The sequence below is a fragment of the Anoplolepis gracilipes genome, chromosome 13 (assembly GCF_047496725.1).
Source record: "Anoplolepis gracilipes chromosome 13, ASM4749672v1, whole genome shotgun sequence".
Classification (NCBI taxonomy): Eukaryota; Metazoa; Arthropoda; class Insecta; order Hymenoptera; family Formicidae; genus Anoplolepis; species Anoplolepis gracilipes.
Genome location: NC_132982.1, coordinates 8,338,036 through 8,362,061, shown reverse-complemented (window position 1 = coordinate 8,362,061; position 24,026 = coordinate 8,338,036). Strand labels below are relative to the sequence as shown.

The 24,026-nt window shown below is 33.5% G+C and overlaps 4 protein-coding genes across 11 annotated transcripts; all 4 read right to left on the bottom strand.

Annotated features, from left to right (window-relative positions):
• Positions 1-675: 675 nt before the first annotated feature.
• On the bottom strand, positions 676-11,542 carry Kermit (PDZ domain-containing protein GIPC-like protein kermit). 2 transcript variants are annotated; one of them, XM_072904208.1, is made up of 6 exons: positions 11,063-11,542; positions 5,034-5,365; positions 3,927-4,023; positions 3,225-3,607; positions 2,865-2,946; positions 676-2,742 (listed from the first exon to the last, which is right to left on the bottom strand). In XM_072904208.1, exons 2-6 carry the CDS (start codon positions 5,355-5,357, stop codon positions 2,585-2,587), a joined length of 1,044 nt encoding a protein of 347 aa, XP_072760309.1. In that variant the 5' UTR covers positions 5,358-5,365; positions 11,063-11,542; the 3' UTR covers positions 676-2,584. The 2 variants fall into 2 exon arrangements, with proteins under 2 accessions (XP_072760309.1, XP_072760310.1); XM_072904209.1 differs by lacking the exon at positions 11,063-11,542 and adding an exon at positions 9,578-10,119.
• An 878-nt stretch (positions 11,543-12,420) lies between these two features.
• Shams (glucoside xylosyltransferase 1 shams) lies at positions 12,421-14,561 on the bottom strand. Its single transcript, XM_072904207.1, has 2 exons — positions 13,815-14,561; positions 12,421-13,732 (listed from the first exon to the last, which is right to left on the bottom strand). Exons 1-2 carry the CDS (start codon positions 14,259-14,261, stop codon positions 13,073-13,075), a joined length of 1,107 nt encoding a protein of 368 aa, XP_072760308.1. The 5' UTR covers positions 14,262-14,561; the 3' UTR covers positions 12,421-13,072.
• A 375-nt stretch (positions 14,562-14,936) lies between these two features.
• Positions 14,937-17,037, bottom strand: LOC140672244 (TOG array regulator of axonemal microtubules protein 2-like). Its single transcript, XM_072904210.1, is given in 7 exon segments — positions 14,937-15,430; positions 15,733-15,897; positions 16,012-16,254; positions 16,335-16,580; positions 16,763-16,908; positions 16,910-16,980; positions 16,983-17,037. Coding segments are annotated over 7 exon segments (1,071 nt in total). The 3' UTR covers positions 14,937-15,285.
• On the bottom strand, positions 17,023-23,026 carry Keap1 (kelch like ECH associated protein 1). Of its 7 annotated transcripts, XM_072904202.1 has the most exons (8): positions 22,452-22,882; positions 21,061-21,526; positions 20,248-20,565; positions 19,947-20,111; positions 19,168-19,835; positions 18,725-18,973; positions 18,206-18,504; positions 17,023-18,114 (listed from the first exon to the last, which is right to left on the bottom strand). In XM_072904202.1, exons 3-8 carry the CDS (start codon positions 20,554-20,556, stop codon positions 17,927-17,929), a joined length of 1,878 nt encoding a protein of 625 aa, XP_072760303.1. In that variant the 5' UTR covers positions 20,557-20,565; positions 21,061-21,526; positions 22,452-22,882; the 3' UTR covers positions 17,023-17,926. The 7 variants fall into 7 exon arrangements, with proteins under 7 accessions (XP_072760303.1, XP_072760301.1, XP_072760304.1 ...); XM_072904200.1 differs by lacking the exons at positions 21,061-21,526; positions 22,452-22,882 and adding an exon at positions 23,006-23,026; XM_072904203.1 differs by lacking the exon at positions 21,061-21,526 and having other exon boundaries at positions 22,452-22,884.
• Positions 23,027-24,026: the final 1,000 nt, after the last annotated feature.

Here is a 24,026-nt window from a genome sequence, read left to right as displayed (position 1 = left end):
TTGTATATACTAAAGTAAAAAAGACTACGCACAATTAATAATATATAATAAAACATACTAATGTAAATCCATAATGTTTCATATTTTACGGACACGAACCAATCGGTCGTTTTACCATGGCACTGAAAAGTAAAGCTAGCCATGTAATTTCGTTGGCTGTAAAATGGATCTAGTTAGCGCCATTGTACAGCAAAGAAAACGCGTCTCAAGAAAAATATGAGGCCTGGTGCCTCTCAGGTTTCTCTCTGTTATAATAGTTAATAATAGCTGCATTTTTAAATATTTTCTACAATTTTTCTGGGCATCTACGTGCTGTAAAAAAACTCAACTCTATCAACAAAACATGTTTACGCCGTTTCATAATCAGAAGACGTCAGCTTCTTTCACAATCTTTTGTGAAATTTGAATAAGAAATAATAATCTAAAATGGCATAATAAATAGATGGATATGTTTTATCCGTTTCTTTTTAATTTGTATTTATTAATACGAAATTCTAATACGAGTTTTTAATAATTTTATCTGGAATTGTAAGAGATGTGTTATTAAAAATAATTAAATATGAAATATAACAATAATAGTCAAAGAGAAATATAACAATCAAAGGTCAACATTTTTTAAACTGTAAATATATTTTATTTTCTTTTTTATTTTCTTTTTCATAAGTTAAAGTTAATTGATTTTCTGTATTTTATCTTATGTTATAACTACATTTGAATTATGTAAGAACGAAAAATTGAGAGATTTACAATTTAAATATTTTAAAACCGAATAATGCTGTATCACTTTTGCATGACTTTGCGTAACATATTTGCAAATAATACGTGTTTTAATAAGACTGATTTCTTTCCCTGTTATCTCTGTCAGATAAGGAATGCCAGTCAGTTGGTGACGACAATATTACAGTCTATAAATATCAATTTCTCTCTCTCTCTCTCTCTCTCTCTCTCTCTCTCTCTCTCTCTTTCTCATTTTAATTGTCTGTATTATGATTAAGTGAAATATACATATATGGGATCATATAAAAATTATGTATAACTAAAAATATTTTATTATGCTAAATAATTTTTCGCACACTTATGCACACATTGTACACTTGTTCGTTCTTATGTATCAAAATATATTAATTCGTTCTTATTTTTCATATATATCTTTCAAATACTCGATGTTAATGAATATTAATTGCTCATGTTAGAATAAATATGGTCAATATTGAAACTGATAACATGATAACTCGTGATTTGTTTTAACGCTACGTTAACATGTTTACGCTATAATTTGAATAATTGATACCAATCGTTGCTAATATTAAATTATTTTTTACGTATTTACGTAGGTCGATATCAACTCGAACAAGTAGCAAACAAAAATTGCGACTTTAAAGAAATCAAAATCTACATTATTTTAGCACATACATAAATGAAGATATTTTCGCTGTAGCAGTAAAATCGTATTAGAATGTAAAATAAATTCCTGTGATCTATTATTTGATATTACAATAAAATTTATTCCATTTGTAAAATAGAAAAATTTCATTGAGTATATTTATTCATAGGAGTATAAATTTATTGTGCTTAAACAAAATAATCTGTTACTACTAAATGCAATTTTCTGTTATAGCAAAATTATTGACAGATTTAGCAGAATTATTTTCAATAAATTTAAATTAGAATTCTTAACGAGTTCTTTTGCTGTCCACATAATAACGAATATTATTGTGAAATTTATATTATGACAGTATAAAATTTGCCATGTTAATAAGTTTCTTTTTTTCGTATGCTTTTATTACAACATTACAATTGTGTAATTCAGAAAATGATATGTGAACTTGATACAACTTTATCATTCTTTCTCTTCTCAAATGATTAAATAAATATTAATAATATTATGACAAAAGAGGGAAGAATCACTTATCGTGCATTATGTGATGCTATCTTATCAGATAAAATTTTATAATAATTTAATTATAAACATGAAAAAAAGAATATCCAAGCTTTCGAAAAGAATCAATCGCGAGTATTTTCTTTTCCAAAATAAAAAAGTAAATTTAAAATCAAATAATAAAATTTTAATAGATTTTAATAATATTCTTCTCTCTAATATAATATATATAGAATTTTAATATCTTAATCAATTTTAACAATAAAAATTCTATTTTAACGTCATTGCAGCAAAAACTATTCTCAATTTTTCACATCACACACAATCTGCGAAAAATCTTTGTATCTATTTTTTTCTTCAGACTCTGCCGTATGACACATTATATGATACGATATAGAATATTGCAGATTTCGGCCTGCATGTTTGCCGTCGAATACTCGATTCTCTCCGAATATATTAATATATTCGCAAACCGAATCAAAATTTTTAATAAACACAGAGATCTCGAGAACCACGACTAGCGTTAATCATTAGACTTTCAGAATCATGGTAACAGACAAGAATAAACGAATGTCTCTTTTCACGTAGAAGAACATTCGTTTACGAATAATTTCATTCAAAATTTCGTTTCAACGAAGGTCTCAGCCATTTAACTTTCTTTGACATGTATTCGCACCGCTCGTCGTTTCGTCATCGATCCGCGCGTCATCGATGTCGACCTGCTCTGGCATCTGTCACGGCACCCCACAATTCGATCACGAATTCGTCGGTGAAGCCAAAGTCTTCCAAATCAGAATTGTCTATCGCTTCGGCAAAGTCTATGCTATTGCATTTACCCTCGGCGAGTTCCCAGATTTGCGTGGCTGCGATCAAAATCAGACAAAACAATCGAATCAGTTTTTAATCATGTAAGATATATATATATAAATTTTAAAAGAAAAAAATGACAGAGAGAGTTTTATTACACCCGAATTCAAAAGCTTACCTAATTCCGTATCGGAAATTCCCATGAAGCTCTCCAAGATGGTATTGATCTTCTCGACTCCCAGTGCAGCCGCGTCATCAATCTGAGCAAATATTTATTTAATATTTTTTAATTAGTGATTAATACTCGTTATTATTTATTAAGCAGAAAATAAACACATAAATTTGTACACTTGAAAATAAATTTAAATAATTCAAATATTTCGTAAAACTGTTTTGTTTTTCAATGTTATTCATATTTTTCAGGATGTTATCAGAACGTCCTTTTCTGATAAAATATGTTTTATTCTTCTGATGAAATTTTATCACCTGTAATGTAATCTTTTTGAATAGTCTCTAAATTTTTATATTTACTGCATACTTGTTGTATGATCTGTGTGCTGCCGTCGGCTTTGAATCTCAGAGTTTCCTTTCCAGATCCGTAGCCGACTTTCTTTCCTTTTCTGGGATCACCACGCGGTCCGATGCTGCCAAAACCGTTCTTCTGCGGTTCCACCAGCCTCAACGTAAACGTCGAACCCTTTGGTATGTCCTTCAACATCCTCGCTACTTCAAAGTGTCGTCTGCCCACAAGACTCGTCGAATTGATCCTCTCAATGTGATCGCCCACCTCGATCACTTTTATTCTGTCGATCACGGAACCCTCTTTTATACGTTTTATGAATGCGTAACCGGCGCCGTTATCGGTGATAGTCAGGCCCAAGGCGTCATCCGACTTCACCAGCTCGATTTCCTTCGGTCGGCCTGTGTCAAAAATGCGTTACTGTCTTTTATGCACGTTTGCGAAAATTTATTTTAATTTAATATAATTTAATTCAAGGTATATAAAATACTATGAGCCAAACTTATACTAAATATTACTACATTTGTTTCAAATTATTGTATAAAAATTGTTGTGACTATTTATTTACTGACGTTTATCTTAATTCAAAATAAATTATATTTGTTTAGAATTAGAAATTAATTACAAATAAATATGTAATCTGTTTTTATTGACTTTTGCCTAAAGTTCAATATTGCTTTCTTTCTTAATTCTACGATGATATCTCAAATGGATAACAACCTTTTTTATGGGCGAATATGAAGTCACCCACGCCGATTTGTCCACCTAGTAACTCTGTCATCTCCACTTTATGTGTATTGAGTGTGCAAAAGAGAATCTGAAACGTCAAATTTTCTTACTTAATTTTCAAGTATTTTCATGATAATATGTTAATTTGCAAATTAACTTCAACTTTAAACTATTTTTATTTAAATTTTTACAAAAATTACTAAGTTTATATTAAACTTATTTTGATTAAAATTTTACTTAAAAGACCATATTTTAATTATATAATATTTTATTAAAGATTTTATCTAATTTTGATCGCTATTTTTTATTTAAATATTGGTAAACTTTCTATCTAGATTATGACAACACTTATCTTTCTCTAATTTCTTTTAGCTACAGTGAAATATAATACAATAGTTGGTTTAGCTGACTTTGCAATGAGAAATTGTTCGACCCCGTGCTCCAAACGACCCATAACGAGTCGACGAGGGACCTGCTTACATCGCGGCGACCGCGTTTACACATCGAATTACACGCGGCTCTCTCTCTCTCACTGACAAATCCACCGGGTCGACGAGATGCCACGGTCCGTGACCGGCGTTTCCGGCGTTTCCGGTCTCGTGTCTCCCTATATACGTAGGGCGTTTTGTGCTAGAAATGTCGAACTGGCTTTCCTGTGTATATTCTTATATGTGGTGTTTCTATTCCGAACAACATTATATGATATTTCATGATTATTAATTTTGAATAAATTACCGCTCGTCGACATGAATTTTATTTTTTTCTTTATTATTCTAATAAAATTATGCTCACTAATGCGATAAAAAAAGTATTTTTAAAAATAAAACCATAAACTTACAAAGATAGAAGCGCATTTTACCATTAAACGCAAAAAGAAATATAACTACTACTAACTGACGACAATTTTCAATGAAATAAATATATATCTTGCAAAAAGGAAAGTCATTCGAGTCAACTACTGTGTTTGCATCTGCCAAAGAAACAATAGTCATTTCGTCAAGTCCATGAGAATGCTAAATTCTTTAATTTACATTATTGAATCCTTTTTTTTTTCTTCTCCTTAAACTTCTTAACAAATCATCACAAATTCACTCTTACCTCTTCCGCAGGCAAGTCGTAGCACTCGGCAATCTTCTGGTACAGCTCACGGACATTGCTAAAGTCCGATATCAGTCCCGTGGGACTGCCATGGGCCAGCTGGCAGTGGAAGACGAGCGAAGGCGACTTTAAGTCCCGAGACGAGTCTCTCGTCTGCTCGTGCTGAAGAGGAGCGTTATTATTACGCGACCGGCTACCAGTACCGTTACTGCTCGCGCCTCCGTCATGATTGTTGTCATCGCCGACCTGATGATGGTTGCGATATTGAACGCCGTTTGTAGCTTTCTCCGTTATCGACGTAGCCCGCGCCTTGAACAGCGGCATTTTCGATTCTGCAGGAACAAATCAAACCGAGGACTTGTAATGGGGATGTTCCTGGGTTTTAATCGCAAATTTTTTTATCAAGACTGATGGATCGATAAAGGCGAAACATGTGATACTGACAATAAGATAGCATTAAAACTATTATATTCTTATCTCGAGATGAAACTCCAACGGTGACTTGTAACTGTCATTCATCACACATACATATTTTCAAAACAATTATGACTTGTGTAAAATATATTTGTCAAATATTTATAAAATATTTTTAAACATTCTCCAAAATTTATTTGTTATGTCGAGTAAGACACTGAAAGATCGACGAGATTAGTTTGTTAAAATTATCCGTAGTCTGCATTGTGAGAGATTAACATGTGTTTCACATAATCATTGTCCATTCAAAACTGTTTCTTTCGTGTGAATCACTGCTCTATTTCTCACTTTTTAATTCTTAACCGGTACTATTCCTAATCGGTGAGCTTGGAAAAAATCTTTACATATTTTTCATCATTTATTTTTCATTATATTTTCCAAGAGCTATACTCAGTCAACATCAACAGGACGTTGCTGAGGAAAATGTATATATATATATATATATTTTTTTTTTAAAGTACATTTTAAACTTTTATTACGATTAGGGAATTAAATTAGTGTTTATTTAATCCTCTAGATAAATTGCGATATCTTTTTGCAATTCCAGTAAATAAGAGGCATTAGACAAGAAAGATGAGAACCACGGTGAAAGAAACTTATACGGTAATTGCAATCTCGCAGATTGCCGGCTGTGCAATGAGATAAAAGTACCTATCGGCCACATGTTACATACCACGCATACAATCTAGCTGCAAAGTATATATGTGAATATCATTACTCTTTGTTTTTCCCAATGTAATATGTATAATCGTTTCCAATTTTACAAAATTACCGTGTCTTAAAATGACGTGTGCAACAACTTTAATATATAGATATGTCCATAAACACGTAGTTTCAGTAATGTGATGGTATACAAAGGCTAAGTGTCAATAATATTGATATCTTCGTGCTTGAAATTAACATTTTTGCATCAATTTTACCGCGAGCATGCTTGTAAATGCTTAAAGTTTATTAATACATATGATATTAAACAAATTTCCAATATAATAATAAATAGAGAAATGTCAAACTTTTGCAATTACTCAATTTCTTATAAATAGCAAGATACGATAATTGTAATATATTATTTTTATTATGATAATATATTATACAAGAAAAAGTGTCATAACATTTTTAACTTTCCTTATTCTACTATTTATAAAAGACACACTAAAAGTAGTATTGATTATCATATGTGATATCAATGATTTCTTTCTTGTCATCGCTTTATTTCAATTCTAATAAATAATTCTAAATATTTACAACTATCGATTGCGAGTATTTGTGAATATTGTTATTTTGCGTGATTGCATAATTAAAAATTTTAAAATAGTATTTATTAGTCTCATCACATTATTTAGATATGTCTGTCAAGCATATAACATATTGTATTCCTCAAGGAATTACGTACCTCAAATATACGGTTTGTGTAACATTATTTTAGGCAAAGCCGAGTGGTTTTCTTCGTCCGTCTCGTTTACGCACCAAGATCGTAAATTGTGACAAACTCTTTTTATACGGTACTTATTACTCGCCTGAATCATTTTTCTTCGGGGGGACGAGGAATAAATACTGTATAATGTCTTATACACGTTGTTATACACTTTTTTCCAGTAACTTTGAATTTATCTAAAATTAAGTGAGATTTTCTCGCAATTTCTTAATTCTCCATCGAGCTAAATTTATTAATGACAATTAATGACAATTAATAATCGATATTAAGAATACAAAATAAATATAAATATTTGCAGGTCTGATAGAATGTCTAAAAATATCCATTGAATATGTACGTGACAATTTCAAGTATCAATTACCGAAAAAAACAGATTGCAATAACAAATCGAAATCTGAGATCTAAATCACAGAGACAAAATTTCTGAAATTTCCGACGATAATGCAATCAATTCCAATATCGAATCACATTGTTTTTGAAACTTGTGATTCGTTATTGGAGTCAAAATCCTCGTTTACAATTTCCTGTAATATTTCACCGGTAGCTCATTTGAGTCATTGCAAAACGCACGCAATACATGCATCCGATGTCACGCGATTTTATTAGGAAAGCAATGTTCTTGTTGATGTTATGCAATATTGAGAGAAGCGCGGCCAGGAAATAGCAAAATTTTGTAATTTAATTTGTAATTTAATAATTATTATTTATATCAAATTGAATGTATTATGATGCAAAATCATTATTCAAACATAACACTTTCTTTTAATTATAAATAGCAGACGATAAGTTGGAGGAATTTAAACTGAATTTCGATTAACTTCTATTTAATTATTGATGTGTAATTTTTTATAACAACCATTGGCATAAGATATATTTTTATTCTCAACCAATCAAGAATTTGTTTAAATTTTGTTTTTTTAACAGAGAAATAATTTTTGATACCTCTTTTTTCACATTTCTAGAATCTTTTTATTTGAAAAAAATATATATGAGAAATTTTTAATAGCTCGCGTATAAATTAGTATTATAACAAAAATGCGATAAATACACAATAAAATATATCTCATATATCATCAGTATATTATCTGATAAATATTACTTCTTCGATGAAACGCGATATCGAAATATGCGCAAAATAAGGTTGATTGATTCGTTAGTTAGAACGTATGTTGTACATAAAACAGATAAATGGATTCGATTTGTACAGACTGTTAACATCGCAATCTGAGACTAATTGTAAGCTGTCGCGAATTTCGTAAAGGCTCTATTCCGCTAATTGTAAGACAATGTAAACTGTCAACTATGCGCAATATTACCATTCAGTTCTGATTATGCTTAAACGTCTGACAATCTAGATCGCGTGAGACATTGTAATTCGGATTCCTCATTGTATTGCTTTGCCATTATTTACCGACACATTGAGCAACAAGATCGATTAATAATTCGCGACGTGACCGATTAATATATTAGAATAAGAAAAATGAACTGAACAAACAATGAAATTCTTTTTAATAATAATAATTAATTAATTAAAATTTCTTTTGTTATATAGATTAATGTTATATTGAAAAATATATATATAGAGAGAGAGAGAGACAAGATAACCAAATGAAATCCACTGGCTTTTCTATCTTTAACATTTAACATTTGTTGGCGTAAGTGAGAAACAGCTTTCTCTCTCAAATCCGATTGTTCAATCATCGTCTAATCAGGCTACAGAAAAATAAGCGACTTCAATTAATAGAAGTGGTAAGGAAAGACAAGCTTCTCTGGAAACTGACATCGCGAATTGAGCAAGAAGTAATCATGCAACACACATGTTTGATTCTTTCTTTCGTCTATCACAATAGACAGAAAATGTATATAATATACATTTTACACAAAGTATTGGAATATAATATAATAAAAACAGCAGTACTTTTTTATAATATTGAATCTTTTCTAAACAAAACTAATCTTGTATTTAATTTCGTTTTATATTTAATTTAGATACCTATTATGTGCGACATTATTTCCTCCTTATTAGAATATTACAATGTAATTACACCGTTTCTCGCAATCTTAACTATTATAGTCTCATTATAAATTCAGAGCAGCTTTCGCCGCACAACCTGCTGGTATACATTAAAGGTAATTAAAACTAATATCATGACCGTGCGCCGCGACACCAAACATGAGCATACAGTAGCATCAGCATATACAGAACAAATACAGGGTGTTTCAGAATCACTGACATGTAATTTTTAAAATATAATTTATATTAAAATTTTTTTTCATTTATATTACAAGACGTGATAAATTCTTCCCATTATGTACCCAGAAGAACTGAAATACGAAAAAGTATTTTAGAACATATATAAGCAGAGATACAGAAATGATCAAAGTATAACTATTGATTTAACAGTTAAAAAGATAAATTATCCAGATAGGAAAAAAATTGTATTCGGAATAACATTTGACAATTTACGTAATTGATCGTGAACAAACGATGGAGTTTAGCTAAGATACCTTTTTTAGACACCCTGTATAACACGTAGTACATGTCGATACCGTAATGTTACGAGCGAGTACACGCTGGCGTGTACAAATAACACGCGATGCATCCATCAGGATGAGTGAGAAAAGATCGGCCTCTCACCTGTTCCCGCCGACGTTCGACTTGCACCTGTATATCCGTATATCCTTTCTTTATTTTTCTATCACGAACGCGACACACGCACAATTATCACGGTAATCATATGGTAGAACGGTATTCGGGACCGCGTACCACGTCACGACTGACAGCCACCGCGGGACCCGAAAGGTACTCCTTTCTTTCTCTCTTCCTATTCGTTATCGCACACTTATCGCTTCGTTCGTTCTCGCTCGATCCTTATCGTGGATTCGTGAATAAAACGCGCGCGCGCGGACTACGTTGCTCGATCATCATCGTGGATCATCAGGGCCGGCTCTAGATTGACGTTTGCGCGAACTGTCAATTTCATATGCTGCAAAAAAAATTTGAATGGAATGAAACGAATTAATGGAAATTTATTTCCCCTCAAGTGACTTTCTAATTTTTGAAATTAGAAATCGGCTTTAAACTGTTTGATTTTTTACTTCTTCTCCATCTATTTTAAATTTTACAATAAAGACTCACGGTAATTAAAAAAGAAATTTAGAAAGAATGTCCTGGAATATAAAAAATATTAAAATTTTACAGACAATTTAAAAGTTAGAATGAACGTTGTGTCTTTTATTTCACGCATTTTGTTATGTTACTTCAAAATCACTTTAAAACTATTAATTAATAATTACTATATTATGTCAAAATCACTTTAAAATAATTTGTACCTATAGATGTATGTATCTATTTTAAGAAATATAAGCTTTTTTATTTTGCTTCAAGAATTTCATCGTGTATCAGATTTAGAAAATGCTGGAGCATTCTCCAAATCTGATATACGATGAAATTCTTGAAGCAAAATAAAAAAGCTTATATTTCTTAAAATATGTAGATTCATACATCTATAGATATAAATTATTTTAGAATGATTTTGAAATAACATAACAAAATACGTAAAATAAGACACGCACATATGACACGCCTATCTTTTCTACTTCGCTTTTGGCTACATCACTATAAACGACCACAGTTCAGCTGTTAAGACGCAATTAATAACCGCCAATTCTTTTCGATTCATTTTCTTCTCTTAAAAGATTCCTACAAAATGACTCTTTTTTTAAGCGCTAAAAAGATCAGCTTTTTTATACCATATTTTAACTTTACAATTAATATTCAGAAGATTTAATGACCGTTCAATAGTTTATTGTGTGAGCAGCGCACTCGCTAATTGCATCACTTATGTGATCATATATTTATATATTTAAGAACATTATCCCAAAAAATCTTAGTCTTTAAAAATTCCTAAGAATATTTTATATTAAAATATAAATGTATATAAAAACAATCTGTATTAATTTCTTGCGCAAGAAGAATTCTTACAGAATATCAACATCACACATATATTCGCTTATATTTCCTCTAAAGGAAAGATTTAATCGATTTTCCATACAAAATATTCCGAATAAGATCCCGTCTCTGAAAAATAAGCGATTTATCCACTTTGTCACAATTTTATACCTGGCAGTTCGACTTGTCACATATTCACGGAGCCGGAAGTCTACGATATCCGGGAAAAAGGAACGGGAAATCGCTGTCGCAAGGGCGGTTTTTCCTGTTCTGTTTAGCACTCAGCGACGCCTTCCTCGGACACAAGAGACCATTACAATGGGAGAAAATATCGCGCAAGAGCCGATTTCGCGAGCTCGCGTGCCACCGCAACCGGAAGGCAGCGGCGAGAGGACTGATCGCCGGAGGCCCCTTCTCGCGCCAGCTGACCCCCTCGAACGTGCCCGCCTCTCTACGTTATGTTACGACACTAACAATGAGGCACGAACCACGCGCGAATTCTTTTCTCTATATTTAAAATATTTAATTTTGTATATTTTTATATATATATATATATTTTTTTTCCTATAATAATTATGTTTCTATCATCAAATGTATTTTCCAAACCCTCCTCCCGTTTTTTTTCTCTCTTTGATATCGTGTGAGATTTCTTTTTTATAATAAATAAATATCTGAAACAGAAATAAAAGATGATACAAAACTTTCTGTTTATGTTACGTGACATGTTATTATATATAAAGATATTTCTCGCCAACGTCAAGATTGGCGTATTAAACACATGTTCACATTTTTTTATATGTATTATAGACAGATTTTTATTTAACCTTTATATTTTACAATACTTTTATATTGTATAATACTTTTATATAAGAAAAGTATTACAAAAATGACATCGAATCGTTGAACAATCAAACGATATAAAATGCGTATCAAATCGTGTACAAAATCGCGAAAAACCGTTGTATAAAAATGTGAACAATTTTGCCGGAATGTAATTCACATCAAACATTGTATTACAGTTCAGATCTATAATCAATCATCGTTGCATCAAAATGTCAAATACTTATTTTGAAAAATATTTCGTACAGATATAGAAACGGATATATTATTTCGATTTTAATGTTTTTCAAATCGTACGAACGTCGTTTTCAAAATAATCTCGCATCGATCAGAGTTTATCTCTTATTCAAATCACTTACATATGTAATAATCATGCAAATAACAATAGAAGCAAAATCAATATTGTTAACGAGTTTGATACATTATTCTCTCAATTTTTATAAGAAAAAAAAAAGAGAAAGTATTATTTTTTTATTATTAAAATAATATCCTAAGAGTTTCAAGAGAGAAAAGGAATATCAAAAGATGCAGTAGCATGTCAAATATTTATAAGAGACAATATCTCATTTACGGACTAAGTAATCTAAAGATAAGCCCTGATCATCACTTGCCCTTATTAATTATTGTCACAAAAAGTATCAGATAAAAATGTATAACAATATATACTCGCTGCACCCTACAAACAGTAATAACAACATAGCGCACTTGTTAACAAAAAAAACTCAAATGCACTATATATAGAAAAAGTTCAGTCTATAATATACGGAGAATCGTCTGAAATTAACGCGCGAATTACACTCTTTAATTTGCAAGCGAATTGCATTCGCAAGTTTATAAATTCCTTAATAAACACATTGCAAATATATTGCCCGTAAATCAACGTTCTGCGGCAGAACGTACATAAATGACTGGATACGTTAATTGACGTAATTTACACACGCCGCTTATTCTTACGTAATAACGATGCAGGATGCTTATATGTCAGCATAATAGCTTCTTGTCTAAAAATCTTACTTTTCGAATAATTAAATGTATTAATTCGCAATGTGTACTAAGACGCGTAAGTATATGTATATACATAAGTGTTTTTATATATAATTAAGTATTTCACGATCTCACGTGCGAAAGAGAATATCCCGGGAGAAAAATGCGCGGACAATATTATGTTACGTGGCTACACAGATATGTACGAATACTCGTTGAATCTCATCGCTCTTCAATATATACATATATCTGTATATAATATTCGTATCATCAAAACGAGAGCATCTATAAAGATTTCAAAAGATACGAAGTGAAAATGTAGCTCGCGTGAGCACGTATAAAAATTGAATGGAAGTTTCAAAAATTATGGGCAGCTAAATATAGTTCTGGTTGAATGATGAACACCTTCGGGACATGACCACAGTTGGACTTATCCTCCATCGCCAGGTAATTTCTCATCGGCACGAGCAGCTCGTCGTACGGATCCGTGTTCAACTGATATTCTTGCATAGCTTTGTAGACGGCCCTGAAAGGCGGTTGCTTCTGCGAGTGGAAAGTACCACGGGAACCGTGTAACACCAGGGCGCCATCCCTCTCCGCTTCCGCGCAGACTGACATATACATACAGTGGTCAGGTCTATAGTTGTACCGGCACGAATACACATACAGCTTCTCTGGATGATGGTGAAATATTATATTGATGATATCCTGGTCGCCCCAAGTAATCTTCAGTCTGTATTCCTTGTGTATAGGAATCACATAGTCGGTCCATCGAAACTCCCGCATTCTCGTCAGATTCATCAGCATCACTCCAGAATTGACACCTAGCTTACCATAATACGGGTGCTTAGCGAATCTATTATACCAGCCAGTATTAGGATCTTCATGCTCAGGGCTGAGGGCTGCCAGTTGACTGGAGTTCATTTTCTTGAATTCGTCCCAGATCTTGTCAGGTGGTGCCAGAAACAGGGTATCCGTATCCACGTAGAGCACCGCGTCCGTATCGTTCAGCACCGTCTGAAATATACGGAATCTCATGAATCTAACTAGTAAAAAGACATCACTGGAGAATCAAATCACCAGCTGATCCATTGCTTACCGGTAGAAACAGTCGCTGAGCCGCGCAGGGCTTGAACAGCTTCTTCCACATCGCCACGTCGCTACCATCCGGGAAGGTGATGGGCCGCACCAGGAAGTCGAATGTCTTATTCGATATGAGCCTCCATTCTGATAGCTTCTCACTGAAGGCCGGTATCAGATTGTTTTCCGCAAGTATCACGAATTGCAGTGGCCTGTTGGCAAAGACCAGCGCCGACTTGAGCATGGTCAGGGCCTCGTGCAGCCTGTCCCCGCACACCACCACGCATATCGTCACCTCGCCCGTCGACGACGACGCCGGCGACTTCCTCTGCTGCAGCGTTAGGCGCTCCCTGCTCGCGGGCGTCTGGTCTGACAGCTTGTTAGAGAAATTGGTCGTCACATTGAGCAGTATTATCAGCGCGGCCAGGATAAGGCACAGCAGGAACAACTTGTATACGGATCTCATCGCGTCGCGTTTTGTGTCACAGCTCTCTCTCTCTCTCTCCACGTGTCGTCTTTCTCTCTCTCTCTCTCTCTCTCTCTTTTTTTCTTTATCACTAATCAAATCGCGTACGCGACGTTGACAGCGTTGATCTGGACGGCATTTTGGAACCACCGACGATGATCCGCTGGCGGTGAACGCCGTTCGGTCGCGTCGTCAATACCGTGAGTTTCTGGTCTCAGGAGATGGCGAGCGCCATATTTACAAATATAACCTCTCATTGTCAGTCAAGAGGTCTATTTGTTTTGTTTACACTTTCTACACTCAGATTTTTGCTCCTTCTCTTCAACGGGCAAATGTACATATGTATATTCATTCCGTTTCAAAAACAGAAAGTTTTAAAGAGTGCGAGCAAAACATAAAATGTAAACACAGAAAAGTGAAATCTGATCTAAATATATAAATAATCACCTATTTTAATATAATAACTTTGTATCCTTGACATATTAAAAAAATATTTTTAAAAATTATAGATACAAATATCACCTATTTTAATATAATAACTTTGTATCCTTGACATATTAAAAAAATATTTTTAAAAATTATAGATACAAATCTCATCTATTTTAATATAATAACTTGTATTCTAGATATATTAAAAAATATTCTAAAAAATTATAGATATAAATAAAAAGCATTTATATGGAAAATTTTGCTTATATAATGTTACTTCCCTATCAGCACACATGTTGAAAAGATGTTCATAAGAGATTCACAGAATATTAAAATATGTTTTAACATTCTATGGATCTCCTATAAACATCTTTTGAACATGTGTGCTGATAGGGTTTTAGTATCTGATACTGATAAATTATTAGCAACAATTGTTAACGAGATATATAGAATAGTAATTAATATATATTATTATAATTAATATAATGAATTTTCAAGTTATACACTCACAAAATGATTTATTATTACAAAAGAGAGAATGTATGCTAATAAATACCACACTATTATATTGTATATGGAATAATAACAAATAATGTTATATGCTATGAATTGGGCTATATTTTAAAGATATTAATTGTTTTTCTATGTTACTAATAATCTTCGAATCTACATCCTGATAAAAGAGAGTATCAAAATCTTGATGGCTCATCATAGCTTTCAATGCCTTTTTCGCGTCGTTCCTATAAAAGATAAGATAATTAAACATTTCACATTTATATTTCTGCAAAGTCAGAATTTCCAATCGGTTCTCCAATTTTATGTAGAATATAAATTAACTTTAAAGAGTAATAAAAAATTTGAAATATTTTCATGCAAAATACTCTGCAAAACAAGCATCTAGTATAAATATCTATTTCTCAAGAAATAAAAAATTATTTGTACAAAGATAGCTTTCTATACACATACACATACATGTAAAAATGTTCTTGCGCAATAACAAGAAATTCTTATATAATGACATATTCATCTATTGATTCTATACCTTGTTTCATTATTACCATCAAGAAGAAATTTAGCACACATTGTAAATATCTTTCGGCGGCAATCCTTAAGACTTGGATTTAATAATAAACATTCCACTCCAATAATATTAATAATATTATAAAGCAATCGACTTACAGTCGCTCTTACTAATGGATTCTTGTGGCTGCGCATAAAGATACAGGGTGAACAATTTTATTAAATAATTACGTAATAAGCATACAACAATGTAAATATATGTTCAAACATAGGCACATGTGAAATAAATTCGTTCATTTACCTGGCACCATGTTCACTGGTTAATATCCTGATACAAATTGCAGGGGACAAGTGTGTCACCATAGAATCCAAGGCACGTTGAGCATCGTTTCGAATCCTCTTGTTTGTGTGCGTACTTTTTAAAAGCAACATAGATACAAGTTCATCAAACTCAGGTCTTTGCGTACACTGGACTGTCTTGTACAACTCCATCGTTACTTGGCAGACAGTTCTAATGACATGAGGTCTTGTATTTCTCAATAAACTGTAATATCAAGATTAAATTAAATTAAAACAAAATAAAATAGTCGCGAGATAAATAGCAGAAATGTTTAAGTATGAGACCTGCACAAACTTCGATATACGCGAGGCATACTGGAGTCTAGCAATTCCGGCTGAATCCTTGAAATATGCATGAGTTTTATTAAAGCTGGTATAGTGCTCTGCCATTGATCCTGTTTTAAACTTTGCAGCGCGTGTTTTAACGTTTCTTGTGGATTCGCAAATTCCTCTGGTGCTCCTGTTTCATCCTCCAGCAAAGCTGCGTAATCCCCATAATTGGTCATAGTATTAGAATCCTTTTTATGTTTGCTATATGATGAAAAAATAAATCTACATTTAAATAACATAAAAATAATTCAAAATTTTCTATTTTTATTTATAAAAATATATTTTTTATTTAAATATTGCTATAGAATATACATTTTAGAGCGTGTTAGAAGAAAATTCGAATTCATAGTAAAATGCATTAAGTTAAATGCTCGCGAAAATACCTATCGGATAATTGTGGATCTCCCGAAGCCCCCGAAATCGTTTCGACAAATCGTGTTCTCGTAAATTCTGTTGAATTTGTACTCTCACGTTGAATAGATACGGAAGCCTTTTCCATTGGCATGCACGTTGCAGACTTACCTTTTTTTCGCGAGAATATTTTTATCGCAAAATAAATACAAGCTCGTTAAAGATTCACTGTTATCGTCTAAATGTCCCTACCTGCACCCTTGCACATAGGACATGTAACATATTTCTTGCATTCCGTGTGTGCCATCTTATTACAAATTTATAATTCAAAGGCAATATGTGAAGAACTATATATTTTACAAGCAAATTCGGGATTCTTTAATGCTGCAAGAATTTGTCTGCTTTATTATCTTTGTTTCTAAATGTCCATTTTAAACATGCTAGCATCGCTTACATAATACATAATTTTCCATAAAAGCATCCTGCAGACAAATTCAAGCAGATGCATGATATTAACATAAATGTTTGTTACTATTAATCTTATGTCTTATGCAACAATCTTAACGAATGTTGCAACTTTATCATTTTTTTCATTTTTCAGATAAATTAATAGAAATAAATTATGAAACTATTACAGTAACATATTATGTACAAAAGATGGTGAATTGAATATGTGATTGTTAGACGCTGACAAAAAAAGACATTTGCAAGTTTTTCAAAGAAATTTTTTTACACAATATGTAAATATGTACATACTTCTCTCTTTCTCTCTCTCTCTCTCTCTCTCTCTCTCTCTCTCTATATATATATATATATATATATATATATATATATATATATATATTACAGCGTCTATAACAGCTATAACAACGCCATAAAGCATATAACACAGTCGCATATTTATCCTAATGGATATGATAAATTGGTCCTTTGACGAAACTTATTTCGTTTTGAGGATGCACTTTTTGTCAGCTAGTCACAATTTTTATAATCAACCCATCTTGATTCGATTCGATAATATATGTTGTGCGTGTGTATTATCTAGTTAATAATACACTTATCAGTCGAGTTCCGTTAAATATCGATTGGAAAGATTGATGTGTTTTTTTACAGTTTTACACTTTTCTTTCATAAATGAAAGAATGATGTCATCATTGCTATTGAACGCTACTCCAAAAACTGGCTCAGTCTATGTATCACGATGGCGATTTCTCTAGCGAAATATTATGATCCAAATGATCGCAGTGTATGGGACATTGATAGTACGATACCGCGCTGGCGTGGCCGGATCTCCCTGACGTCATAGGTACACCTTGGATCCATTGGTCCTGAATCGAATCGTAAATTTCTACTATATTTAAAAACGTCGTGCCATCGTAGCCTCCTGAAAATAAAAATGCATTCATAATTCTATATAACGTATCTTCTCAAAAGAAAAAGAAAAATGTTTATAAATCAAAGATCAACATATTTACCCATTGCATATAATTTGCTGTCGAGGACGGTGACGCTGAGCGCACTACGAGCGATACTGACGCTGCTCACATTTTCCCAGACGTCACGTTCTGTATCATATCTCTCTACCGAATTCAATTGCGATTTCCCGTCGTATCCGCCTATAACGTATATGTACTGACCCAGACTAGCTACTCCAGCCCCGGAACGACTGCACTTCATAGGAGGCACCATCGTCCATTCGTCGTTCTCAGGATGGTAACACTCGACAGAGCTGAGTCGATCCTTGCCGTCAAAACCGCCAATCGCGTATAGCAATCTGCAGCAGGATCATACTTTTCACACTATGGTCTCGCTATCTTAGAATTTTTTAATCAATGCGCAAACGATATTTCGAGTATTTAAAATTAAAACACTATCTCTAATTGAGAGCAATGCCTATATTTCAAATATATCTATTTATATAATTTGCATTAATATTAGAATATGACTATTATTCTAATATTATTTTTTGTTTGGCGTGATAACTAGTATAATACCTATTGACTACTGCTACTCCTACACCTAATCTTTTGATGTGCATAGGTTTGACATTGGTCCACGTATCCTGATCCGGATCGTAACATTCGACGCTATTGTGATACTCGGCACCCGCGCTACCGCCTACGGCGTACAACAAGCCGTCCATCACAGCGACTCCGACTCTATTCCTCGGTACCGACATTGGGCTGCAAGCTCGCCATTGATCGGTTATCGGGTTATACCTATCGACCCAATCACTGTCGTACCTGAAAAGAATCACATTATTTTTTCGTACTGTATCTCAAAGTCTTCAGCTTCAGCATTTGCAAAAGCCTTGCCATTTGTATAGAATAATCTGAGCATAATCTTTCAAATTGCTTGATAACTACATTTAATATATAATGAGAATGTGAGGCAACGCACGCAACACATAATTGACATCAAAGTCAAATATGCTAACCTGGTTCCCGGTGAATTATGTCTGCCGCCAACCGCATAAAACATTCCCTTCAGGAAGGCGCCGCCTAGGCCAGATCTGGGTACGATTAGCTTGGCGTGCTGCGTCCACGTCTTATCGTCGGCATTATAGCCCTCCAATACGTCAAGCGAATGCTTGAAGAAACCACCAGCGATATATATCACTCGCCGTGTATTGGGTGTACGCTCCTTGACAATCGGCTTTTTGTGCAGCGTCAAATCTTTGAAGATTTGTGCTAGATACTCACGACAGGCCGGCACTTTTTTTAACACGTCACAGTTCTTCATCTGTTCTCGTAAAAAATTCGGTGTGAGATATTGACAGCGTACCGCGTGCAAGATGTGTTCCATCTTGGGCCGCCTCGCCTCTTCGTTGTATTTGACCCACTTTAACACAGCATTGTAAACCTCTCTTTCCTCTTGTACGTTTAACTCGTCCTTCCTCACGAGTGCCACCAGCTGTATAGCAGACAGTTGTAAAAATTCTTCCTCTTGACATATCTGATTGAAGTGCTGAACGATAAACTGATTTGCTTTATGGTACAAATCATGGCAACCATGCTGCTCAGCAAAGTTAGCGATTCCAATCGCATTAGTGGGATCCAGTTGTCTCTCCAGAAAAACACAGCACGCATCTATCACATTAGTGACCTGTATTGTAACAGTATTTAAATCACAAATTCTGTCAACACAGCATTCTCTGCTACATGCTCAAGTATTTTAACAAAATGCATCTCTTTCCTCAATTGTTTATTTACATACTTGGAACATGGTAGCTGCTGATAGCAGTGAACACACTGTAATCTCAGTGACTCTTATTTGACCAGTGTACATAAAGTACATTAAACGAGCCATCGTAGTTGGACAAACACCTTGGAGTTTCACTCTTGTCATTTCGCATTCTTTTAATCCTCCGGTAAACATTGCCTGAAATTTTACAATTAATTAGTTATTAATTTACCATCTTTATGTAATTTTCTTTATAGAATTTCTGTTGTTAACATAAAATGACTAAATAATTTATATAAGTGTGCAATAATTTCTTATAGCTAGTTGAACTTGCCTTAAAATAGGGACTAGCTGCTGCTAAAATAACTTTATGCGCATGAAACAGTTCGGTACCAACTTCAAGTATTACATCAGTTAACATATGATGACTGCGCATCATAAATATCATCTTCATAGCTTCCTTTAGATAATTTCCCATGCAAAATGTCATGTCCCCGAGATCACCCCTCTGCTTCTCTGTATTGAGCATACCCTCCCAATCCGTTTCTTCCCCTGATACGGGAGGCGTACTCGCTGCATTGCCCTGAGATAGGAAGCTACTCCGAGCCTCTTTCTTCTGTCGAAAATCTCTCTCTCCATCCATTAAAGTGAGCTGTAAAATGACAAGAAAAATACACCTTTATACATTTACATATCTCGTGTCATTATCGAGCCAAACAATGACTGTATATCTACATGTCTCTATCTCTCTCTCTCTCTCTTTTAAAACTCGTAATGTCACTATTATTCACACAAATCGGAGCAATGACATATTAAAAAGTAACTGCTCACATTTCAAAACTGATCTAGTCTGTAACAGCAGCGTAATCGTTTATATCTAGGTGCCAAAAAAAAAAAAACTCACGACGAAGGATTACGCACGACAGTGCGTAATAACAGCAACGTAATCGCGCAACGTATGTTACACATGGTATCGCGAAAGCGTCGCACGTGATCGTAAGATGTTTTTGACGGCGGGATTCGCGACATCATCATCGTCGCGGTGGTCATCGTTGTCTTTGTCATCGTCGTCGGTGTAGAAATGTCTGTGTCTCTCTCTCTCTCTCTCTCTCTCTTTCTCTCCCTCACGCGCGCGCATGACACTTACCCGGCTTGTCAGGATCGCGGGAGATCTATTAACGTCGAGACACCGTTGACTGACGCGAAAGCGAGACTCGGAAACAACGGCAAGACAGCGCGATCATGTTTCGCGATCGATCTTGCCGATGATACACGATGACGCAGGCATCCTCCACCATCCGGCGCCGATCCTGCTCTGCTGATAGATGCGGCGTCACGCGCGCGTTCTGCCCAGACGTGCACGTATTATGCTACGATGATTTACATACGCACGTGTTTCACCACTGTCGATCACGCCCGGAGCGCGGAGTACGATCGGGTCCGAGATCGAGCGGGGACGTGGGTGGGACGTGGGACCTTCTCTCGCGCTGTGTCGCCGCGAGATCGCTTCGTCACGATTTGCACTGTAGATACGCCGGTGTGCCTTATTCGCGCCTCCGATAGCAGTCGGCTAACTGGCTGCTTGTTAATCCGTCGTATGGCCCTGACGATGACTCGGTAATAAATAATAAACGGAATTGACGAAAGAAATCACAACGCAAATGTTTCGAAAAAATCATAGAAAAGATGCCTCGAATTTTAATTTCCAGACGAGCGTTTTATATCCAAGTATTTGGATTTAGACACGCATTTTTTAGATTTTATAATGCGATACCGGGAAATCGATTCTTCCTGTGACATTGAATTTCTGATCAATTCCGTAGAATGGATTATCACAGAAACTGTGTAATTACAAACGTGAAGCAAATATATGCGATAAAAAATACATTTCAAATTCTTTTGGAATCTTTTCCGTTTGAGCAATATCTTTTACAATAAAGAGAGAATCAAATCTTTAATATTTCAATTATAATAATAGAAAAAGAGAATTTGAGCGTGACAAGAAATACAATTAAATTTACATTTTATTGGAAGAATCGTATGTAATAAATATCTTTTATTTTTAAACAATTTTTAAATCGGTATAATAAAATCATTGCGAGCACAAATTTATATTTTTTCTACTTGCTTTTACACATATATGTATATGTAAAAGCAAGTACAAAAATATAAATTTGTGCTCGCAATAATTTTATTATACCGATTTAAAAATTTTTTTTAAATAAAAGATTTTATATATATATATATATATATATATACCTTTTTATATTATTTCTACAAGATTTAAATAAAATTTTAAAAATAATACACTTTATCTTTTTCATTCTTAAATCATTGTCTTATCGGTAAATTTAGAGCAATATATCAGTATTATATTATCAAAAGTCATGTATAGTATATATATATACTCACCCGGCGTGTATATATATATATATATATACATACATATGTGTGTGTGTGTGTGTGTGTATTGATGAAGACATTTATATCAGGTCAAGGATGGACATATACAATATGTTCAAAATATAATTTTCTCACCTTTAAAAGATTTTGTTACATATGTAGTAGGAGATTTTTTTGTATTATAGAGATAATCAATGCAGATTCATTATAAAATATGCTAATATTTCTCCACGTAAAAGTTTTGTAAGAATAATCGACAGAAAGCTGCAGCAATGGAAAAATTTCTTTTCGTTTTTGCTTAGAACCCCAGGACCGACTATGAAACAGCAATTGTGACCGTAGATGACTCGAATGACTTGCAAATTCCGCGGCCCGTTCGCCTCGACGCTTGACGGCTCGACGTGCGTAGTCGAGCGAACGATACTTGGAAGACGCGGTGCGCGCGTGTACATTCATGTCAGCTGTTCCGCATATCCAAGAGATATACAGATATTAGATGAATTTTAATCATTTTAATTTTTGATAGAGAGAATTATGACAGTTTAAATGGAATGATAAAACGTGCGGTACTTTTTTCTTTCCACGAAGGCTAAATTAAAATGTTAAATAAAAGAGATATATACAAATATGAAAGAGAAAGACAATAGAATAATATTGTCAAAGAAGCAGATATTTATAAAATAACATACCGTCATATTGATTATACCATGTAACATACTAAAACTTCTTGCAATATAATATGGTATACGTAATATATGTAATATATGTGTATGTACATACATATATATACATGTAGAAACATGTGTATATATATTTCTATTTTGCATGTACATACTACTAGCTTTTAAAATAATTTAAGAATTAAAAAATAGGTAAAATGATTTAAAAAAACTATTAAAATAAAATTTTAATTCCTAAATTATTTTAAGATGAGTTACACACAGGGTGTCCCAGATCCCAGGGTCACTTCGAGAACCATAGTCATGATACACAAATAACTAGATGCGATGTAGCATGATTTTATTGGACCCAAAAGTATATAGATCCGAGAGAAGTCTTTAATAATACATAGATCTATATAGACTCTCCTTTTTTCTCACAAGGACAACCCGGAGTGGGTGACTACAAAAAGAGAAATAGAATATATATATCCTCTTTGCCAATAACACCGACGATGATAATCTCTTGTCGGTGCCAATAACGAAGAACCAGAGAGAAACCTAAACCACAACGTCGTTTTTCAAACAAATTTTTTCTCGCAATACGCTAGCGCCAACTAAATCCATTTTAGAATGGGCGGAATTACATGGCCAGACTCATTTCTCGGTGCCACGATAAAATAATTGGTTGGTTCATGCAGAGATCTCTGGTTCATGTCCGTGCTAAATCTATATAATGACGGTAGATTTGAAAAGTACACGAATTTTAGCTACGTAATCTTTTTTATTTTAATACATGTTATAGATAACATAATAAATATACGTATTATTATATAGAAATTATTTTTATATACGTATATATATAAAAATAATTTCTATATATATATATACATATATTTTTTTATGTATATATGTATATATATGTCTAATATATATATATAATATAAATTTACATATACGTCTATAAAAAATATTATTCTTGCGAAAAAGAGAGAAAGAGAGAGAGAGAGAGAGAGAGAGAGAGAGAGAGAGAGAGAGAGAGAGAGAGAGA

Bases quoted from the DNA above. Each gene is read 5' to 3' on its own strand.
- Kermit (XM_072904208.1), bottom strand. From the start codon at position 5,357: ATGCCGCTGTTCAAGGCGCGGGCTACGTCGATAACGGAGAAAGCTACA. The intron at 4,024-5,033 runs GTAAGAGTGAAT...TTGACGTTTCAG, and splicing joins ACGACTTGCCTGCGGAAGAG to ATTCTCTTTTGCACACTCAA. The intron at 2,743-2,864 runs GTAAGCTTTTGA...TTTTGATCGCAG, and splicing joins AATTTCCGATACGGAATTAG to CCACGCAAATCTGGGAACTC.
- Shams (XM_072904207.1), bottom strand. From the start codon at position 14,261: ATGAGATCCGTATACAAGTTGTTCCTGCTGTGCCTTATCCTGGCCGCG. The intron at 13,733-13,814 runs GTAAGCAATGGA...CGTATATTTCAG, and splicing joins CTCAGCGACTGTTTCTACCG to ACGGTGCTGAACGATACGGA.
- Keap1 (XM_072904200.1), bottom strand. The intron at 20,112-20,247 runs GCAAGTTCAACT...GTAAAATTTCAG, and splicing joins CAGCTAGTCCCTATTTTAAG to GCAATGTTTACCGGAGGATT. The intron at 18,505-18,724 runs GTATTATACTAG...ATCCTGCTGCAG, and splicing joins GGAGTAGCAGTAGTCAATAG to ATTGCTATACGCGATTGGCG.